The sequence below is a fragment of the Hordeum vulgare genome, chromosome 6H (genome assembly GCF_904849725.1).
Source record: "Hordeum vulgare subsp. vulgare chromosome 6H, MorexV3_pseudomolecules_assembly, whole genome shotgun sequence".
Classification (NCBI taxonomy): domain Eukaryota; kingdom Viridiplantae; phylum Streptophyta; class Magnoliopsida; order Poales; family Poaceae; genus Hordeum; species Hordeum vulgare.
The window spans coordinates 284,461,178-284,484,185 of NC_058523.1; the positions used below are offsets into that span (position 1 = coordinate 284,461,178).

The 23,008-nt window shown below is 41.3% G+C and overlaps 2 protein-coding genes across 2 annotated transcripts; one reads left to right on the forward strand and one right to left on the reverse strand.

Annotated features, from left to right (window-relative positions):
* Positions 1–391: 391 nt before the first annotated feature.
* LOC123403628 lies at positions 392–3,172 on the reverse strand. Its single transcript, XM_045097550.1, has 3 exons — positions 2,963–3,172; positions 1,404–1,760; positions 392–1,055 (listed from the first exon to the last, which is right to left on the reverse strand). The coding sequence occupies exons 2-3, from the start codon at positions 1,758–1,760 to the stop codon at positions 453–455; spliced, it is 960 nt and encodes a 319-aa protein (XP_044953485.1). The 5' UTR covers positions 2,963–3,172; the 3' UTR covers positions 392–452.
* Positions 3,173–3,295: 123 nt separating this feature from the next.
* Positions 3,296–6,217, forward strand: LOC123403627. The gene is made up of 2 exons (XM_045097548.1): positions 3,296–4,289; positions 5,756–6,217. The coding sequence occupies exons 1-2, from the start codon at positions 3,384–3,386 to the stop codon at positions 5,879–5,881; spliced, it is 1,032 nt and encodes a 343-aa protein (XP_044953483.1). The 5' UTR covers positions 3,296–3,383; the 3' UTR covers positions 5,882–6,217.
* Positions 6,218–23,008: the final 16,791 nt, after the last annotated feature.

Here is a 23,008-nt window from a genome sequence, read left to right on the forward strand (position 1 = left end):
TCCTATGCTAGTTGTTCCCATTTGAGACATGCCGAGTCTAGACATGCTCAGTACATGCAACTGCGGTTGTTTGGTAGCAGTGCATGTATTGACGCATGCTGAACTAAGATTAATGTTTGGTAGGCTGCATCAAACGAGACATGTTATGCCGAGACTGTGTTTGGTATGCTGTATCTGAGCTAGTCTGCATGCATATATTTTTTGACGCCAAGACAATATTGACAAAACATATCAACATTTGAGGGAACAATTCGAGCAAAAATATTACCATGACAACAAAATCAACAATTGACATAACATATATAATAACCATAATTTGTAATGGTACACGAGTAGATTCATATTGCATAGTAACCATAAATTGTAGCAATGTACGAGTAGATTCATATTACATAAGACATAATAATCATAACCAAAAGGGGTAGTTTCAACAAGCATCAACTAACATCAACTCAAAGAAGATCGGGATTTTCTTTCAAGATATGCTTGAACGATGCTTGACGTACCTCCTCATCCATCTTCATAAAGTAAAGGCCTTTTGCCTTATGTTCTGTGAGGTAATCTAAAATAGCCAAGCGCTCATTTTGATCAAACATAGTAAGGTCCATGATGGCCTTGTACAAGTCAGGGTGTGTTTCAGCATGGCAAGTGTTGTTGATAGCACTTGCAATCTCACGCATAGCATTAGTCATGTTGCTACACTGGAGTGAGTCCTCCTTAGTCAAACCAGATGACCTCTTTCTCTTTTTATTTGAAATGGGTGAAGGGTCCTGAGTGGCACTAGCATTACGAAGTGCAAAGTTAGACCCAGGAAGATCTTGCAATACCTCATCAGTTATTCCTTGCCCCTCCCTAACATTGGGTTTATCCTTGTCTTCCACAACAATAGGCGTTCTCAGTGGCACACTGGTTCCCATTGAATAAATCCCGGTGGCATGCTTATTAGCAAAGCACAGTTCCATATAATTGTAATACTCAAGTGGGGAATTGATCAATTCAGCATCAGTTGGATGATCTTGCGACACCATTTGAACCATTTGAACAGAAGTACTCAACTATTAAAACAACATCATTTTCAGCTATAAAAAGCAGCTTTTTCAGCTATAAACAAGAGCAATTTCAGCTATTAAACAACAACAATTTCAACTATAAACAACAACATTTTCAGCTATAAATAACAGCTTTTTAAGCCATAAACAACAACAATTTCAGCTATAAACAGCAGCAATTTCAGCTATTAAACAACAACATTTTCAGCTATAAACAACAACATTTTCAGCTATAAACAACAACCTTTTTAGCTATAAACAGCAGTATTTTCAGCTATTAAACAACAACTTTTTCAGCTATAAACAGGAGCAATTTCAGCTATAAACAACAACAATTTCAGCTATAATACATACCAGAGTGTGGCCCAAATAGTGTTGTTCTTCTAGCAATACCATCTTCTTCTCATCATCCCAAAGAGCCCCACTTAAACCCTTCAAATAAACAGTCCTTGTCCACCTATTCCTCCATTTGCGAATATGATTGTGCACATTGGCAATAGACACGTCATAACCAACTAGTGAAGATATGCACTTTGCAACTTTCAATTTTGCAACCTCTTTGAAACCTTTGTCAGTCTTGGCACCTCTAGCCGCCACCTCTGAAAGCCCTTTCAACATCATCGCCGACATAGGCGGAGTCCAGTTCATGACCTTGGGGGCTTTCTTCGGAACAACACCGACATTTGGGATCTCCTGCACCTCAACATCCATCTACAACAAAAGAATTCAGAAGTTAGAAGAGCAAGTTCAGCACATAACAAGCATAATTCAGCTGATAAAACACATAGTTAAACACATAACAAGCATAATTCAGCTGATAAAACACATAGTTCACCACATAACAAGCATATTTCAGCACTCATATGAATTGTTTTACAACACCAAGTCACACATGAATTGTTTTACAACACCACGAGTCATGATACATCACATGTTTGCTAGCCCTCTATTCGCCCACATCTGATTTGCAAATTCATCTCTCTTTTGAGCCCAAGAATTATTGTCATGGATAATATCATTGTGACTTCATCATTGGGTTCCGGATCCCATGTTTCCTCCAGTGGAAAATATTCATCCTCACCATATTGAAGTACCCAATTGTGAAGAATTGCACAAGCTAGCACTACTTTTACTTGGGTCTTGTAACCATGGAGTGGCTTATTGTAGACAAACTTCCAACGATTTTTGTACGCGGCAAAAGCCCTTTCAATCGTTGTCCTCAAAGAAGAGTGTATTAAGTTGAACACCTCTTTAGCATTTTGAGAATGGTTTCCTCGTCCATACTCTTTCAAATGGTACCTCGTGCCACGGTATGGTGGAAGAAAACCCGGCCTCACAGCATACCCCACATCAACAAGGAAGAATTTATATCACTAGAATGATAAATGTATCTCAAATTAGACTCTCTATATATGGCACGATCAGCCATGCTGCCCACGGTTATCCGCGGTGTTTGTTGTCTAGCCCTTCTAAACATGACCATCATGTAAGCATAACACCCAGCCACTAGACCAGCTCCTCTCACAATTAGCTGCCTTCGTTTTCTTGCCATTTCATCCATCTATTACAATACAAACAAATCCATTCTTAGCTGCAAAATATGCAAAAAAGCGGGCAAAAACAGGTGGAAGGAATCAATTCTAAACTTTGCTTGAAATGGACCCGCCATGTGTGAACAATAGTGGAATCAAACCTAAAGAAATATTCGTGTTCTTCTGTTGAGGAGAGACTTAAACATATGCAAACAAGATTAAAAATAGCTTCTGTTGAGGAGAGACTCCAGCGAGGGGGAGGGGTGGAGGCGTCGGCGGCCTCGGCCTGGCATAGGGGAGGGAGAGGGGTGGCTGCTGGCAGGTCGGCGAGCCGGCGGCCTCGGCCTCGCGGAGGGGAGGGGGAAGGGGAGGGGTGGTTACCTCTGCTGGGGGACGGCGGGCCGACGAGCTCGAACTGCGAGGGGGCGGCCGACAGGCAGGAGGGGCCGACGGGACGGCGGGGAGGGGCCGACGAGCTGCCCTTCTAGCGGCTAGGTCGGGAGAGGGAGGGAGAGCGCTGTGGGTCGGGGAAGGAATATTTTTTGAAGCCCTGTGGGTCGAACCGAGCTAAGCTCAGCCCAGCTCGCCCCTACGCGGGTGCTCTCCTCAGCCTTGTTGTGGACTTTTTTTACATCAACTGAACCATGTTTTGGAGAGTCTATACACCTTACCGAACATTTAAAAGTGGATTGGAAAGGAAACTTTTTAGTCTGCTGCACCCTTGTGCATGCTACCAAACACCCCCGAAGTGTTTCCCCTCTCGTCTCAATCCCCGTAAGCAGAGCGCCACAGCCACCGCGCCATGGAGGACGGGCCTTCGGATTTCAGCGACTGGGAGGTGCTCTCTGCAGCCTCGGGGGTCGGACGCGATGACCCCGTCCTTGTGTGCGGGGAAGGCGGCGACGTCCTCCACGACCACTTCGCCCTCGACTCCTCTTCCTCCACCGGCTTCTCCGGCGAGGATTCGTGGTCGGAGGCTGCCTCCGACGACGTGGAAATTGAATCCGGTTTAGAATCAGTGGACAGATTTTGTTCTGCTATGCAAGAGCAGTCGGATCTTATTGGGTTGGTGGATTCCAGCGCACAGTTGCAATTAGGCGGGATTGATGTGACTGCACAAGCCTCGCCGGTCCTTATAGCCTCCGTGGCATGTGGTGGGGGCGCACAGGAGAAGCAAACTGAGGGGCTAAGTTGCGGCGAGTTTGATTCGATTCCGCAAGCCGCGCTTCAAGGGTCGGAGGGAATTTTGGACTCCCATGCAGCTGCGGTCGCCGGTTTAAGACTCCAGATAAAACTATCAGAGAATTCTAGTTTGCAGTTGGAAGATGGAGGGGCTGATGCCATTAGCGAAAGCTCTGTTCTTCAAGCTGCTGCAACAAGCGATGCAATGCAGACTCTGCAGGAAGAGCCGGATCAAGGGAAGGATGCTAGTGCCGGTTGCGCTGAACCTGTTGGCGATGACAAGGATGGTTCTCCCCCTCTAGTTGCAGCTGCAGCTCCGGTCACTGATGATGGAGAGAGGAAAGTGGTTGTATGGTGGAGGCTAACGTTCAGGTTCATCCATTACTGTGCTTGGAAAGTGAGTCCGGTTTGGCCGATCTCCATTGCTGCAGCATTGCTGGGGATAGTTGTGCTCGGGAGGAGGATGTATAGGATGAAGCGCAAGACCCAGGGCCTTCCCCAGATTAAGATCGCATTTGATGATAAGGTAATCATTTCACTAACTGTTATACTGTTCTGTGGGTTGATTTATGCCTGCAGAATTTCGCTTCACAAACCAGTAGAGGTGAAATCCTGAAGAATGAAAATAGAGTTGGCACCTGGTTGTTCATCTGATTGAAATGCGTAATTCCATACCACGAGGTTATAGTTGAGTAGTATCAGTTAATCCCCCTCCATTCACAAATATAAGATGTTCTGGAACGCGTCTATATATATTCGATTCAGAAAAAAGTTCAAACATCTTATATCTGTCGATGGAGGGAGTAATTCTAAAGGTGAGTTCCTGCCTAGGAATTTCTCATATAGTCATTGCCGCAATGACCAGAAGAAACATCACTATTCAAATTCAGACGGCGTAATTTATTTTCTCTAAAAATCACACCATCACGTATTGTATGGTAGAGTTTGCCACTATTTTTGTGCTCCTTTCTTTTTTTCTCATGTACTCCCTCCGTCCCGAAATTCTTGTCTTATATTTGTCTACTCCCTCTGTTCCTAAATACTTGTTGTTCGGGAAAACTAGACTAGTTCTCCCAACAATAAGTATTATGGTACAGAGGGAGTAGATATGAATGTATCTAGTCACGTTTCAGAATTTTGATACATCCATTTCTAGACAAACCTAAGACAAGAATTTTGGGATGGAGGGAATATTTATTATGGAGATGTTTTGATTCTAGGTACTCCGTATTATGTTAGTGTTTACCACTTGCTCGCTGTAGATAGAAGCTTCTTGCTGATTCAATTTAAGGTGACCAGTGCATAAACACGAGAAGCAAATACTGTTCTTGAACTTTAACCTTGGAAAATGGCTATTCATCTGTAATGATGACAGAAAAATATCCCCTTTCATGCTTATATCATCTTTGTTCTTCCCTGTAGTTTCATCATTATCAAATCATTGGTGAATGTAAACTGCTGTATCAAGCCACACCCAATAATTCTGATTTGGTTTCTAGTGGCAGCCTTTATAAAATTCAACTGGATCTTAGTGAAGTCAGTAAGTACTCCATATTGAAATATCCGAAACATCTTATACTAGTATTCGTGAGTGGAGGGGGTACATAATAGCTGGCCCTGATTTGGTAAACTTGATACTGTACGTAACCATGGCCAATTAATTGCATGAGACTGAATTAGGAGTGTCTTTAGTCCTAGGGATTTCATCCCAAGTCAGGACTGGAAACATTAGACATCTGTATTGTAATTAATCTGAATTCCGTGTCAGGTCGGGGATGTGTAAAATTCTCCCATTGAAACAATGGCATGGCTTGTCTTGGCATGCTTGAGCCACGTGCTGCCCCTTCTTGACCACATGCCAATGTGGGATGTCATAAATTTCCACTTTTCAGCTATTGATGGCTATCATTTGTGATGACATCATATCATTACTTTCTTGTTACAAGCATCGGCCTCTAACCCTGAGTTTTTTGTTTGCTGTGAACACTACAGAGGGCCTCCCAGTTTGAAGACCGCGCAGCACGTCTCAACGAGGCCTTCTTGATCGTGAAACGTGTACCAGCTCTAAGAAGTTTGTCTGGTGCTGCACTCCCTTGGTCAATGATGCAAGAGAGATAGTCAGCCTTCTTGAAGCGCCATAAGAAGATCTCCCAGTTGGATTAGCCAACAGGAATGCATGATAAAATAAAATTCTAGATTGGTCATATCTTGGTACTGTTTTCTTGGTGAAGCATCGAGGATGTTGATGTCGATGCCTAATCAGATATATATACTGTTAGCCTAGTGCACTACAACACTTTTCGTCTTATGTGTAAAAAAAGGTTTCTCTTATTTTTTCATTTTTTTTCATTCGTGTTTAGTACTAGGTTTTATAAGTCTGTATGTGAGTCCTGAATGTGTTATTACTCCGGACATATGTTTTAGAGTTAAATGCAGTGGAGGTCCTAAAAGTTTCGTTGGGGTGTTATTTTAGCCCTAATTCTTCCAAAATGCATTTTAGATCCTAATTCTTTAGCGAGTCCACTGAGGTACTTTTTTATGAACCGTCGTTGACTTGCCCGTGTGGCGCATTGACCTATGCCACGTCAACTGAGGGCTGTACAGACAGGAGAGAAAAATATATTGGAGGTCCTAAAAGTTTTTGGGTAGTGTCATTTTAGTCCTACTTTTTTTAAATGCATGTTTAGGTCTTAACTAGTACAAATGCCTGTGCGTTGCACCGGGCAAGAAAAAAATATAATCTGCTTGTTATGTTATTATGCGGCATTAATTAAAATAAATATGTATAATAATGTTAAATGTTTTCTTTTAAAATATTAGGTACTGCTTACATAAAAACTAGATGAATTTTTTTATAATAGTTAAATTTTTAATTTGTTGTAAAAGATAAATTGTTATTTTTTTCAAAAGGATCTTTTTATTGTGTGATAATATATTTTTTGATTGGAAATGGCATTTGTGTCTACAACATAATTTCCATAAATATTTTTTGAATAATAGTTTTTTTATTGTTTTTTGCGAAACTTGCTTCATGTGTTATTGTGCATCATTTTTTATATGGATTTTTAATAATTGTCGATGATAAGATTAAATGTTATTTTTTTAAAAAAAAATTGATGTATGCATAAAAATTGTAATACTTTTTAAGAAGTATTGTTTTTATGAATTTTCAGGTTTTGTTTGAAAAGGAATCTTTTTAAAATAAATATTTTTCTTGAACATTTTACGAATTTTGGGCTTGGCCCAAACGACTTGCAGTACAATAACAATTGACGCTATTAAAAAAAGGCATTCTCGTTTGGTAATTTTATGTTGAGTTTCTGCATGTTTTGGATAAGCTGAAAACCTATGGTATTATGCTAGGATGGTTCAGAGGGAGTTTGTCAGATGAGAGCATGCACAAATGGAGACGAACTCTTAAAATGCTTGAATTTCTTGATATGATGGGTTCCAACAACAAGCCTCTGTTGGTAAGGCTGATCAAAGAACATCTAAGATTTGTGTTTGACAAATCTGGTAAGAAGTTGTATCTTCTTGTCAGTATGTTGTGTAAATTTGGCATTCAGATAGATAGCATGCTACAGCTGTTTGGCCAGTGCCCATGGGTTCTAAATATGAAATTTCCAAAGAATCTGTAGAAATGAGTGATTTTTTTTGACTCAGATAGGAATGGAGGCATTCAACATTGGTCGGGTTGTCTCCTCATGCCCTGAAATTCTTGGTGCTGGTTCTTGTCAGAGTGCTCCTACTGTGTTGTCTACCGTGAACCTGTCCGCTGAGAAGTTATGCCCTCCTCCTTCGATGAGCACCCGCGCGGAGCAGGGTCAGGACCTAATGGTGTCGGCTGAGGCGCGAGAAGGCGTGCAGGAAGGCCGCAGCCGCCGCCTCATCCTCGCCTCAAGAGAGCATGCCGATCGTCGCCCCGCCCCGGGCAGGACGGGGAAGATGCGGTCAGCCAACCAAGGCCAGCACGGAGGCCGACAAGGCACGCATGAAGGCCGCGGTTATCAGATCAGAACAACACCGCGCAACTAATAAATCCATGCATGCAAAATTGATTTGAAGAACAGGGACCAGACAAACCTCCACGGAAGAGGGACCAAGCTATAGTGTGATATCTTTCCGCTGGTGCTCCTTGGTTGGTAGTGATGGTCCTCCTCAAGTCCTCACTTACTTGCAAGCTGCTGCAAAATGACACATTTGTAGGTTGTTTCTATTTGCTACAACACTTCCTATTGCCTAATGAAAGCTACATGGAGGGCGTTGTCCACTCAAAACAATCATATTCCAGGTCAAATTGAAACATTAATGCTTCTGAACCTTATATGAAATTAGTATTTTTCACATAGAAAGAGGTCTGATACGAACATAAGTATTTTTCACATAGAAAGAGGTCTGATACGAACATATCTAGTTTTTAGTAGAACATATCTGGTATTGCCACATAAAAAGGATGAAAATAACTAAACATGGCAACTGTCATGACTTCTAAATTCCTACAACTTCCTTCTATTGGTGTCTTGGGTATGAGTAAGAAGTTAAGTCTGAGAAGACATCAGAAAATGAGAGGAAGAAATAGAGTAATGGTATTAAAATTGCATGCACCCCTTATGAAAGTAAAACTTACACTTTCTCTTGCCTTGGCACATTAGAATGCATCACATAACCAATTAATGCCAGATTATTTCTTAATCGGTTGAACCATTCCTTTGTAGGCCCAATCACCTGTCTAACTAATGGAAAATTAGCATTATCCAACCAGGAGGTTGTTTGAATGAACTGTCATATACATTCTTCACATGATGGTTGCGTCAGAGCAGTGTGCAGTTTGAGGACAGGGGAGAGCATCATCGAGGTCGTGGCCGCCATGTTCGCGTGCTCTTGGTGGGGGAGGGGGGCATGGTTGATGAACCGGCTATATAATTTGTCCAATCACATACATATAGCAAAGCTTTCACAACTATGAGAACTTGGAGCATACTCTAAAACATGACCAAGTACCATGTTATTCAGAAGAAGTAATGATAATACCTAACGCTGAAAGGCTGTGCGGGAAGAGATCCTACAAGTTCGCTGGATCAGGTTTCAGAATCACCTGTTGTTTATCAAAAGAGCATGGTCAGGAACGAGTGATCGGTTCGAGCCTGAGCAAGCAAAAATAAAAATCTGTGGTGGAACAGGATGATGTTGTGAAGTAACCTGGAACTGTGTGTGGCGCCGGAGTCTGTTGGGGTTGTCGTCGTAGCGGCTGTCGTCGGGCCTCAAGCTCGGCTCCACATAGCTTCATTCAATTCAATAGAGAGCGCCATGTTAGCATGTCAGAAATGGGGGAAAACGCATTGTCTGAATTGCAAGCATCAAGTACATATTATTCAGTAACTCGTTGTTATGAATTGTACTGCATTTGCAAATGTGCATTAGTTGAACTTGGATGGATAATATGCAGGGTACTCACGCGATGTTCCACGGCTCGGGTCCCATCACCCGGAGGAAGGTGAGGGGGTTCATCGTCCCGGCGCCGACACCGTTGCCATGGCTCGGGCAGCAAAATAGCCAAGGACGTACGACAGAAGCACTACGTGCTTTATTATTAGGGGAGATAATATATTAAGTGGTTCACCTAAGGTCCTTTTTTGCACGATCGTTTGTTGACCTACCCGCGTGATGCGGTGACCTACCGACGTGATGCGGTGACCCATGCCACGTCAACTTAAAGGCCATTGCAGTTTCTTTTTTTTACAGAAAGCCCCTTGTAAATCCCCTCTTGACATTCCCTAGCCCCTACCCTCCCTCTCTCTCCCTCCCCTCTCTCTCCCACACCGTTGTCATGGCTCGGGCAGCAAGCTCCTCGGCAGGGAAGCGGGTGATTGAGAGGAGCGTTGCAGCATCATTGATGACAATGCCTCCTCCACAAGCTCCTACTGCCTAACCTCAAATCAGATCAAGCGGTTTGAGAAACTTAATGAAACAGTGCAAGTCAAACTAAATGAATGCTTGTAGCTAGTTATTGTGACAGAGTAGAGGAAATCACATAGCTATGGGATGATAGCGGCGAAAAATTTAGGCCTTTTTGAAGTGTTCTTCATGTGCTAGTAACCCTAAGTCGATGTGTCATGGGTCAACGCGCAACCAAGCAAGTGAGCGAGTGATCGTGCAAAAAAGGACTTCGGGTGAACCACTTAATATAACATCAGAACCTAAACTTGCATTTTGAAAAAGAGACCAAAGTGCACTGCCGAGAAACTTTTAGGACCCCCAATGTATTCTCCTCGCCATGCGGTTGGGCCCTGTGTCGATGTGGCATGGATCAACGTGCCATGCGGATAGGTCAGGTAGCGCTCATGAAAAAAGGACCTCGGGTGAACTACTTACTAAAGAATTAGGATTTAAAGGTGCATTTTGAAATAATATGACTAAAGTGCCACCCTAATGAAACTTTTAGGACCTCGAGTGCATTCAACTCTATGTTTTATCTATAGGTGATTTACCGTTGAAACTAGAAGACCATCATGGAGCCGTAATCCCTTTTTCCTAGGCAATCGTGACCCTCTGATGGGCGCGCCATATCAGAACCTGGTGTGATGTTAAATGGGTAAGGTCCGGGCCATTGCCCCTTTGGTGATACGTCGTATCTTGATCTAAATACGGTGATAAATGAGTAAGGATTGGGTCATGACATCCTACTTGAGTATAATATATTATCTTAATCATGCGTTCAATGAACGTAGGACGACTACACAACTATGTTTTTGTCCTTAATGATAATAACATAAATAACCCACACAACATTATTTTTATCCTTAATGGCGATAACACAAATACAAGCGGTTTTCACTTTTCGTCACTGCAGTAGCTTACTAGCATGGTTGAATCCACCTAGGATACACAACTTACTCTGAAGATGAAAACCCAAACTTGGCCCTGAAAAGAGAGAATAAATTGTAGAGCATATATGAATAAGAATTATATAGCAAAATAACCAAATGGATCTCAAGATAATTCGTGAATAAATTTGATCATAAAGGACAATTTATCATATCTCATGTAGGGAGAGAGAGGGGGGAGGGAGGGATGAAGGGGAAGAGAGAGATACTGTTATAGATTCGTAATTCAAAGAAAACTATTCATGGACGATGATGATGGGCTTCAAGTCAAAGGAGATGTCCACTGTGAAGAAGGGGCAGGGAGAGACGTACTCATACTATGCATTGGCTTAATGTGTTAGTCCAGAAAAATAATAGAAATGATTGAAACACGTGTCAAAAGTATGCCAATTCAATATGAATATGACAGAAATAAAAAAAAACAATTATAGATACGTTTGAGATGTATTAGAATCTCCAATCTTAATCGCTACTCGCCCTCGAATAGGTAGATGATAACAAAAATATTGATTAGGAATGCCACTAGCATGAATTCTAATCAATCTGATGTAATTGGGTATGATATTGAGAATAGTGATGCAATGCAATAGTCTACAGTTGATATAAGTAACTTCAAAATATGTATGAAAATACTATTGGTGTTTCATGCATCAAAAAATTCATGTCACACTCGTCAAAACTATAAGGAATATACAGTTTATACGCCATTGATATTTCTTATGGCAAGCTTGTGTTTTCTGTTGTTGGTTCTATGTGTCAAAGTCGATTAAAACATGTTGTTTAGTACAGATGTGTCCAAATGATTGTGTGTATTCTGTTGATCAATGTCTCCTTTTAGGAGTCATGTGTTTACGCCCCGAACCAATACGTCGTCGGTGTTACCAATCGAGAGTTAATAAATATCTTAATTGTCAGCAAGGCCGAGTGAACTCCAAATATCTTCTTGGGACAACCTTTCATCCTGCTTTATAAATAAAGTAACATTCAAAGAAGTACATAGCCGTATGATACAAAATGAAGAGGTAGCCCTCTTACAAAGTTGATTTCTAAGATGTTTGTAGGATCGAAAGTATGTCTAGAGGGGGGGGGGGTGATTAGACTACTTGACAAGATAATTTTTTTGCCTTTTCCCAATTTTAGTTGAGAGACAGCTTTGACACTTATGGCAAGTCAAGTACACCCTACGCATGCAGTTCTAAGAGTGTAGCAGCGAAATGTAAAACATGCAAGTGTAAAGTAAATGAGTAAGGTAGGGACATCAAAGAATGAGGTTGACATGACAATTTTTGACATGGTTCCGATAGGTGGCGCTATCGTACATTGATACGTCTCCAAAATAACTATAATTTTTGATGGTTTCATGCTATTATCTTGTCAAACTTTGGATGTTTTGCATGCCTTTTATATATTTTTTGGGACTAACTTATTAACCCAGTGCCAACTGCCAGTTCCTGTTTTTTCCATGTTTTTGACCCCTTTCAGAGGAGGATTTAGAACAGAGTCCAAACGGAATGAAACTGCCAAAAAGATTTTTTCCGGAACAGAAAAAGATCGGGAAGCCGGAGAATCAGGGCAAGGGGCCACCAGGGACTCCACAAGCCCTCATGGCGCAGCCAGGGGGGCCACGCCCCTGGCTTTTGGGCTCCCTCAGGCTCCTTTGCCCTAGGTTTTGCGCCTATATATTCCCTAAAATCCCATAAAAAATCAGGAGATCATCGAAAGTACTTTTCCGCCGCCGCAAGCTTCTGTTTCCGCAAGATCCCATTTGGGGCACGTTCTGGTGCCCTGCCGGAGGGGGGATTCGGATACGGAGGGCTTCTTCATCAACACCATGACTTCTCCGATGATGCGTGAGTAGTTCACCATAGACCTATGGGTCCATAGCTAGTAACTAGATGGCTTCTTCTCTCTCTTGGATCTTCAATACAAAGTTCTCCATGATCTTCATGGAGATCTATCCAATGTAATCTTCTTTTGCGGTGTGTTTGTCGAGATCCGATGAATTGTGGATTTATGATCAGATTATCTGTGAATCTTATTTGAGTTTCTTCTGATCTCTCTTATGCATGATTTCATATCCTTGTAATTCTCTTCGAGTTGTGGGTTTTGTTTGGCCAACTAGATCTATGATTCTTGCAATGGGATAAGTGCTTGGTTTTGGGTTCATACCGTGGGGTGACCTCACCCAGTGACAGAAGGCGTAGCGAGGCACGCATCGTGTTTTTGCCATCAAGGGTAAAAAGATGGGGTTTTCATCATTGGTTTGAGATTATCCCTCTACATCATGTCATCTTGCTTAAGGCGTTACTCTGTTCGTCATGAACTCAATACACTAGATGCATGCTGGATAGCGATCAATGTGTGGAGTAATAGTAGTAGATGCAGAAAGTATCGGTCTACTTGTCTCGGACGTGATGCCTATATGTATGATCATTGCCTTAGATATCGTCATGACTTTGCGCGGTTCTATCAATTGCTCGACAGTAATTTGTTCACCCACCGTGATATTTGCTATTTTTAGAGAAGCCTCTAGTGAACACTATGGCCCCCGGGTCTACTCCACACCATATTTTCAGCCTTACACTTTTTCTTCATTACACTTTCCGCCTTCAGATCTCACTTTGCAATCAATCTTGAAGGGATTGACAACCCCTTTATAGCGTTGGGTGCAAGCTCTTTTGTGTTTGCGCAGGTACTCTGGACTTGATGAGATTCTCCTACTGGAGTGATACCTTGGTTCTCAAACTGAGGGAAATACTTACTCCTCCTATGCTGCATCACCCTTTCCTCTTCAAGGGAAAAACCGACGCAAGCAAGAGAAGTAGCAAAAAGTATTCCTGGCATTGCCAGGGAAGGACTTTTGTTGCCGCAACATACATCCATGTTAATGGAGACTTCAACCCATGGATGGTAATGACTGCGAGAGTCCACGGAGGGCTCCACCCACAAGGGGTCCACGAAGAAGCGGTATTGTCTATTCCACCATGGCTTCCACTCACGAAGGACTAGCCTTACTCACGGTAGTTCTTCATGAAGTAGGCGATCTCCTTGCCCTTACAAACATCTTGGTTCAACTCGACAACACGAAGTAGGAGGCTCGCAAGCGACACCTAACCAATCTAGGAGGCACCTCCCTCCAAAAGGTAATAGTCGTGGTAGATCAATGAACTCCTTGCTCTTGTGCTTCCAAAGATAGTCTCCTCAACACAAAATCACTCTCTCACAGAATAGGCATGGGTGGGAGAGATTGATTTGGTGGAAAGCAGTTTGGGGAGGCTAGAGATCAAGTTTCCAATGGTTGGATTGGAATATCTTGGTCTCAACACATGAGTAGGTGGTTCTCTCCTAAAAAATGAATCTGGCCATGAAGTGTGTGTTCTGAGTGCTTCTCCCACGAGTGAGAGGTGAGTGAAGGGGTATATATAGGCATCACACAAAATCCAACCGTTACACCTAAAGTGGCAAACTCGGTGACACCGAAGTTATAAACTCGGTGGTACCTATTCACACAAAGGCAATAACTTTTGAATCTCGGTGGGACCGATATACACAACTTGGTGGCACCGAAAAGGTAGCTAACAGTGAGACGCCTAAACTCGGTGGCACCGATACTCAAACTCAGAAATTCTGATTTTGTGTACCGAGGCAACAGAAAGTTGGTCACCCTAAACTCGGTAGCACAAATATGGATTTGGTTGCACCGATTTGGTGGGAATGGCTAGGGTTTCTGTGTGAGTTCAAACTCGGTGGGTCCGAAATATGGAAGTTGGTGACATCGATTTTGAGTATGTGGAATTGGACAGAATGGTTATGTGGGACAAATGACTGAGTATTTTGGAGGCTAACTTTGAGCACTTGAGCAATCATTTCATTTTACTACCTCACCCCCTTTTACTAGTATTGGCTTTCCTATGGACTCAAAAGTGATTTCTCACAAATATAAATTTAAGAGTCTTCTACCTTGAAGCTTGAGCCAATCTTATTCCTTTCTTGCACCAAGGGGCATCTCCACATAAGCCTTTAGCCATAGCATCTTTTGAACTTTTCTGAAATATACTTGGAAAACATATTAGTCCAATGATGCATATGTTGTGATCAATTATCAAAACCACCCTAGGGAGCAATTGTGCTTTCAATGTATATGACACCACCTTCGAGAAGGATTGTTTTCTTGGCTTATTCATTGATTGTCATCAATTATCAACTACCAAAACGGGGGATATTGAAAGTGCATGTTGTTCCCATGTGTAGTTTTGGTGATTGATGACAATCCTAATGGACTAATGTTTGCATTGAGTCATACATTTGAAGGAATGTTCTATTTGCAATACATGAATAATATTGGATGAATTGAAGTACGTTTGTTCCATGAATATGCAAGAAGGAGGTCGAATAAATTCTAAATGAATGGCATATACATATTGTTGTGCATGCATCAAGGATGAGTGATGTCTACTACACAACCTTCCTCTTGTAGACTCGTGTTGGGCCTCCAAGCGCAGAGTTTTGTAGGACAATAGCAAGTTTCGCTCAAGTGGATAACCTAAGGTTTATCAATCCGTGGGAGCGTAGGGTGAAGATGGTCTCTCTCAAGCAACCCTGCAATCAAATAACAAAGAGTCTATATTGTGTCCCCAACACACCCAATACAATGGTAAATTGTATAGGTGCACTAGTTCCGTGAAGAGATGGTGATACAAGTGTAATATGGATGGTAGATATAGGTTTTTGTAATCTGAAAAAATAAAATAAGCAAGGTAACAAATAGTAAACAACCAGCAAAACGTTGTATAAATGCTTAGAAACAAGGCGTAGGGTCCATACTTTCACTAGTGCAAGTTCTCCCAACAATACTAACATAGTTGAATCATATATAAATCCCTCACGTCCGACAAAGAGTTCATTCCAAAGTCACAAATAGCGGAGAACAAACAAAGAAATTATTGTAGGGTACAAAACCACCTCAAAGTTATATTTTCTGATCAATCTTATGAGCTATGCCTATAAGTATCATGAACAACCCTAGAGTTCGTACTAAAATAACACCTTGAGATACACATCAACCAAAACCCTAATGTCACCTAGATACTCAAATTTCACCACAAGTACCCATGGGCATGATTATACGATATGCATCACATAATTTTAGATTCATCATGTTCAACCGAACACAAAGAACTTCAAAGAGTGCCCCAAAGTTTCTACTAGAAAGTCAATACGAAAACATGTGCCAACCCCTATGCATAGATTCCCAAGGTCACGGGACCCACAAGTGGATCAACAAAACATACATCAAGTGGATCAATAGAACATCCCGTTGTCACCAGAGATATCCCATCGCAAGACATACATCAAGTGTTCTCAAATCCTTAAAGACTCAATCTGATAAGAAAACTTCAAAGCGAAAACTCAATTCATCACAAGAAGATAGAGAGGGGAAAAATCCATATGATTCATCTATATTAATAAAGCTCGCGATACATGAAGATCGTGCCATCTCAAGAACACGAGAGAGAGAGAGAGAGAGATCAAACACGTTGCTACTGGTACATACCCTCAACCATGAGGGTGAACTACTCCCTCCTCGTCATGGAGACCGTGGGATGATGAAGATGGCCTCCGGTGATGGTTTCCCCCTCTGACAGGGTGCCGGAACGGGCTCCCGATTGCTTTTTCATGGTTCTGGAGGCTTGCGGCGGCGGAACTCCTGATCTAGGTTTCTTTCTGGGGGTTTTGGTATTTATTGGAATTTTTGGCGTCGGTCTCACGTCAGGAAGGTTCCCGAGGAGGTCACAAGCCATAGGGGCGTGACCTAGGGGATGGCCGCGCCCCGCAGGCTTGTGGCTTCCTCATCCACTTCCTGGCCCAGGTCTGGTGCTTCGGGAGTCTCTTTTTGTCCCTAAAAAGTCACCGTAAATTTTCAGCCCATTCCGAGAACTTTTATTTTTGCACAAAAAACGACACCATGGTAGTTCTGCTGGAAATAGCGTTAGTCCGGGTTAGTTCTAATAAAAGCATACCAAAATCATATAGAATTATTATAAACATGGCATGAATACTTCATAAACTATAGGATAAGTAGATAACGAAACTATGACAACAATCTATCCAAACAGAATAGTATGTAGCAATTTATGAAAACAGTGTACTTCTGTAACTCAAAAAATTATGAAATTTAAGAAATTCTATAAAATTTATATGATAACCTAGTGTAAAAATTTCAGATACTTTCCATGTTCCAGTAAAATCTGAAAATTCAAACACTCCAGAAAAAGTTTTTGTTTTTCACACAACACACATCAAACATGCAATGCAAGCATCCTAATGCAATTCTTGGAACTTCTTATTGAAAATAAGATTATAAATAACACCTAACAGAGAAAAAAAAACATTATGCTCCAAGCAAAACACATATTATGTGACGAATAAAAATATAGCTCCATGTAAGATATACCGATAATCTTGAAGACGAAAGAAGGGATGCCTTCTGGGGCATCCCCAAGCTTAGGCGCTTGAGTCTTTCTTGGATATTACCTTGGGGGTGCCTTCTGCATACCCAAGCTTAGGTTCTTGTCACTCCTTATTCTCTTCATATCGGTGTCTCACCCAATACTTGAAAACTTAAATCACACAAAACTTAACGGAACTTCATGAGATGGGTTAGTATAATAAATAATGATCATTCACTTAGGTACTGTCAAGACAAGATTCATAATTGTTCCCACATTATACCTACTGTATTATACTATTACCATAATTTATATCACTTAACATAAGCTATGGGAACACTAAAACAAGCAAACTATGCATGCAAAACCGAATCTGTCAAAAACAGAATAGTCTGTGAAGATCTGTAGTGTACCATACTTCCGTGTCTCTAAAAATTCTGAAAAATTAGGAAAATACAGGAAATTTGTATATAAATCATGTGTAATAAATTCATATAAAAATCACGTTCTAGTTAATTTAAAAAATTCCTGGACTGAGAGCAAAAGTTTCTGTTTTTGCACAGAATCAACTCAACTATCATTCACACTATCCCAAAGGCTTTACTTGGCACTTTATTGAAACAAAAGCTATAAAACATGATTACTACAGTAGCTTAATCATGTGAACACATCAAAACATAAAGTAAAAGTGTTAGGTTGTCTCCAACAAGCGCTTTTCTTTAAAGCCTTTTAACTAGGCATGATGATTTCAATGAAGCTCACATAGGAATAATAATTATAACATGCAAAAGAGCATCATGAATCTCATGAAAAGCACATTTAGGTCTTACCCACTTCCTATGCATAGGGATTTTGTGAGCAAACAATTTATGAGAGCAAGAATCAACTAGCATAGGAAGGCAAAATAAGCACAACTTCAAAACTTTGAACACATAGGGAGGAAACTTGATATTATTGCAATTCCTACAAGCATATGTTCCTCCCTCCTAATAATTTTGAGTAGCATCATGAAGGAATTCAATAATATAACTGTCACATACAACATTCTTTTCATTATCTACAAGCATAGAAAATTTATCACTCTCCACATAAGCAAACTTCTTCTCATTCATAATAGTTGGAGCAAACTCAACGAAATAACTATCATGAGGTACTTCATTGACATAACCACTTTGAATATTAAAATCATGATAACAAATTTCATGGTTACTATCACTATTTATAGCATACATGTCAACGCAATAATCATCATACATAGGAGGCATGCTATCATCATACATAGGAGGCATGCTATCATCATAATAGTTTTGCTCGACTAAATATATCATATTCATCAAGCATAGCATCCCCAAGCTTGTGGCTTTGCATATCATTAGCATCATGAATATTCAGAGGATTCATATTAACAATATTGCTATCATGCTCATCACTCAAAGACTTAGTGCCAAACATTTGAATAACTTCTTCTTCTAACACTTGAGAACAATTTTCCCTTCCATCATTTTCACGAAAGATATTAAAAAGATGAATCATATGAGGCAACCTCAATTCCATATATTTTTTGTAGTTTTCTTTTATAAAACCAAACTAGTGAAAAACAAGAAACTGAAAGATTTAATTGCAAGATCTAAAGATATACCTTCAAGCACTCACCTCCCCGACAACGATGCCAGAAAAGAGCTTCGTTGATGGGATGTGAGTGCTACTTACCTAACCTCACCGGCAACGGCGCAAAAAAAGATCTTGATGTCTACTACACAACCATCTTCTTGTAGACTCGTGTTGGGCCTCCAAGCGCAGAGTTTTGTAGGACAACAACAAGTTTCCCTCAAGTGGATGACCTAAGGTTTATCAATCCACGGGAGGCGTAGGATGAAGATGGTCTCTCTCAAGCAACCCTACAATCAAACAACAAAGAGTATCTTGTGTCCCCAACACATCCAATACAATGGTAAATTGTATAGGTGCACTAGTTCGGCAAAGAGATGGTGATACAAGTGCAATATGGATGGTATATATAGGTTTTTTAATCATAAGTTATAAAAACAACAAGGTAACAAATAGTAAATAGCGATCAAAACATTGTATAAATGCTTGGAAACAAGGCCTAGGGTCCATTCTTTCACTAGTGCAAGTTCTCCCAACAATACTAACATAGTTGAATCATATATAAATCCCTCACGTGCGACAAAGAGTTCACTCCAAAGTCACAAATAGTAGAGAACAAACAAAGAAATTATTGTAGGGTACAAAACCACCTCAAAGTTATCTTTTCTGATCAATCTTATGAGCTATCCCTATAAGTGTCACGAACAACCATAGAGTTCATACTAAAATAACACCTTAAGATACACATCAACCAAAGCCCTAATATCACCTAGATACTCCAATTTCACCACAAGTACCCATGGGCATGATTATACGATATGCATCACTTAATTTCAGATTCATCATGTTCAATCCAACACAAAGAACTTCAAAGAGTGCCCCAAAGTTTCTACCGGAAAGTCAAGACGAAAACATGTGCCAACCCCTATGCATACATTCCCAAGGTCATGGAACCCGCAAGTTGATCACCAAAACATACATCAAGTGGATCAATAGAATATCCCATTGTCAGCACAGATATCCCATCGCAAGACCTACATCAAGTGTTCTCAAATCCTTAAAGAGTCAATCTGATAAGAAAACTTCGAAGGGAAAACTCAATTCATCACAAGAAGATAGAGAGGGGAAAACTCCATATGATTCATCTATATTAATAAAGCTTGCGATATATCAAGATCATGCAATCTCAACAACACGAGAGAGAGGGATCAAACACATAGCTACTGGTACATACCCTCAGCCCCGAGGGTGAACTACTCCCTCCCCATCATGGAGACCGCCGGGATGATGAAGATGGCCTCCGGTGATGGTTTCCCCCTCCAACAAGGTGCCAGAACGGGTTTCCGATTGGTTTTTCATGGCCCTAGAGTCATGCAGTGGCGGAACTCCCGATCTATGTTTTCTTTCTGGGTGTTTTGGTATTTATAGGAATTTTTGGCGTCGGTCTCACGTCAGGAAGGTTCCCAAAGAGGTCACAAGCCACATGGGCGCGACCTTGGGGGTGGCCGCGCCCAACAGGCTTGTGGCTTCCTCGTCCACTTCCTTGTCCAGCTCTGGTGCTTTGGGGGTCTCTTTTGGTCCATAAAAATCACCGTAAATTTTCAGCCCATTCCGAGAACTTCTATTTCTGCACAAAAAACGACACTGTGGTAGTTTTGTTGAAAACAACGTCAGTCCAGGTTAGTTCCAATAAAATCATACCAAAATCATATAGAATTATTGTAAACATGGCATGAATACTTCATAAATTATAGATACGTTGGAGACGTATCAATGAGCTCAATGATTGAATCAAATATGATTCGATCAAGATGAATTCCATGTGATGAACAAGATGTGATCTATATGGAGTTCATTGAGGATCTCAGACATTCTCATGCTTTATATTATGGTTTGAACCACGATGGATCAAGATCTTTAGAGAATATTTAAAGAGAAGAATTCCACATATGTCTTGAAAATAGGATCATGATGAGCTCATATGTTGTATCATGAAGACGAGCAAGTTATAGCCAATATGAGATTCATGGAGAATCTTGATATGGTCCTCGTGAATTGAGATATTGGTAATCATTTCTTACAACAATGAATCCCAACAAGAAATCAATAGGGCCTTCAAGACATCAAGATTAATCATGGAACAAAGATAAATGTCGACCAAGATGAAGATCAAAGAGTTAACTCAAAGTTGGTCATCACACAAGCGCAAACGATGTACCACACGGGATCTTTTGGTATGGCAAGTAATTGTCAATTGCACTTTGTGTACTGATACGTCCCAAACGTATCTATAATTTCCGCTTGTTCCATGATATTTTGGGTGACATTGTTATATGTTTTGCTACACTTTCATATCATTTTACACATATTTGGACTAACCTACTAACTCAATGCACCCAGTGCCAGTTTCTGTCTGCTGATGTCTATTTTGCAGGGGCTTTTACCCAATAATACGAAGCCCAAAAATTCCAGAAAAAAATACATAAAATCAGCGAAACAGAAGCTTCCGGATCACTGAAGATGGGCCAGAGGGGGCCAGGGGCTCCCAGGCGGCCTGCTGGCGCGGCCAGGCCCTAGGCCGCACCAAGAGGTTTCCTAAGTGGGTCCCACCTCCTCTGGTGCCCTCTTTTGGCCTATATTTAGAGTCCCGAGAGGAAACCCTTGCAGACTTTCTGGAATCGCGAATTTCTCCATCGTTCTGCCGTCGCAGCGATTCCAAGATCGGGAGCATTAGGAGACCTCTTCCAGGCACCCTGCCGGATGGAGGATTGACCTCCGGAAGCATCTCCACCTCCATGGATGCTTCCCGGATGTGCCGTGAGTAGTCCTCCTTGGACCATGAGTCCATGACCAGTAGTTATGTGATGTCTCCTCTCCAGTCTTGTGCTTCAATGGTTCGTCCTTGTGAGCTGCCCTACATGATCAAGGCATCTATGTAATTCTCTTGCTATTGCTATGCTCGGTTTGTTGGGATCCGATGGATTCAGAGATTATGTTGAGTTTTTTATGAGTTATATATTTGATTATACTTTTATATTATGTTCCTTAGTGATTCATGCATGTTCTCCGTTGCTATTTATTGCTTTGGCTGAGTAGTAGATTGTAACTCCAAGAGGGAGCGTTATGCATGATTGTGGGTTCATGCCCCTCGATGTCTAGCTTGAGTGACAGAAACATGAGACTAGGGGACGTGCTTGTTGCCACCAGGGAGAAAACAATGGTGCTTGTGACCGCAGTTGCAAGGATTCTTTATCTTACGCATAGTTCGTTAATGCAGTTGTCCGTTGCTTTGAGTTTACACTTTGGGTGGGGCTCAACTTAATACCGGAGAGACGTTCTAGATAGATATCTCAAGGTGGATTATTAGTAAGTAGATGCTGATGAATAAACGGTCTACTTGTCTTGGCGTACTGCCCATTACTATTGAACCTCTAACTATCAAGGAGCATCATTAGCATTGTGGTGCGATAATAATTCTGTCAATTGACCAACTGTGATTTGTTTACCCTAGCATAGTTGTTTATCATCTTTTGGGAGAGATACATCACTAGTGAACATCATGTGACTCCGGTCCATATCACCATCATTGTTTACACCTCCATCATTTACCACTTTCATTTCCTTTTCCGTTCAATCACTATTACTTTCCCGCTTGTGTTTTGATCCTTTGCAAACTACAAGGCCAGGGAGATTGACAACCTCTCTGTACTCGTTGGGAGCAAAGTTATTTGTTGTGTGTACACGTCCATGTCTTCTGCTAGCACCAGGGTGGAAGACACCTACTTGTTGAGCCTAGGAGTCCTACTGGTTCGATAAACCTTACAGTCTTCGTGTAAGGGAAATCTGCTGCTGACTACATCTGCACCTTCCACTTGGGGTAACCAACGAGGGACAAGAAGTATATCCATCAACTCGTCATCAAGCAAATTTCTGGTGCGGTTGCCGGGGACTCTAGTATTCAAGATAGGGGAGTTGCACGCTATCTTTTACCTTTGCTTTTTAGTCTTGTTAGTTTGCTTTCTAGTTTTTGCCTTAGAGTCTTATACAAAAATCCACACAAAAATTAGTTGCTTTGTTCTTGCTCGTTGATGCTGCTATGGGTTCCACTGAAAACACCAAGTTGTGTGACTTCACTAGTCACAACAACAATGACTTTATATGCACTCCTATTTCTACTCCCACCACTGGAGCCACGTCCTATGAGATTAAACCTGCTTTACTGAACCTTGTTATGAAAGATCAATTCTCCGGTACTGGAGATGATGTTGCCTTGCACTTGAACAATTTTGTTGAGATCTGTGATA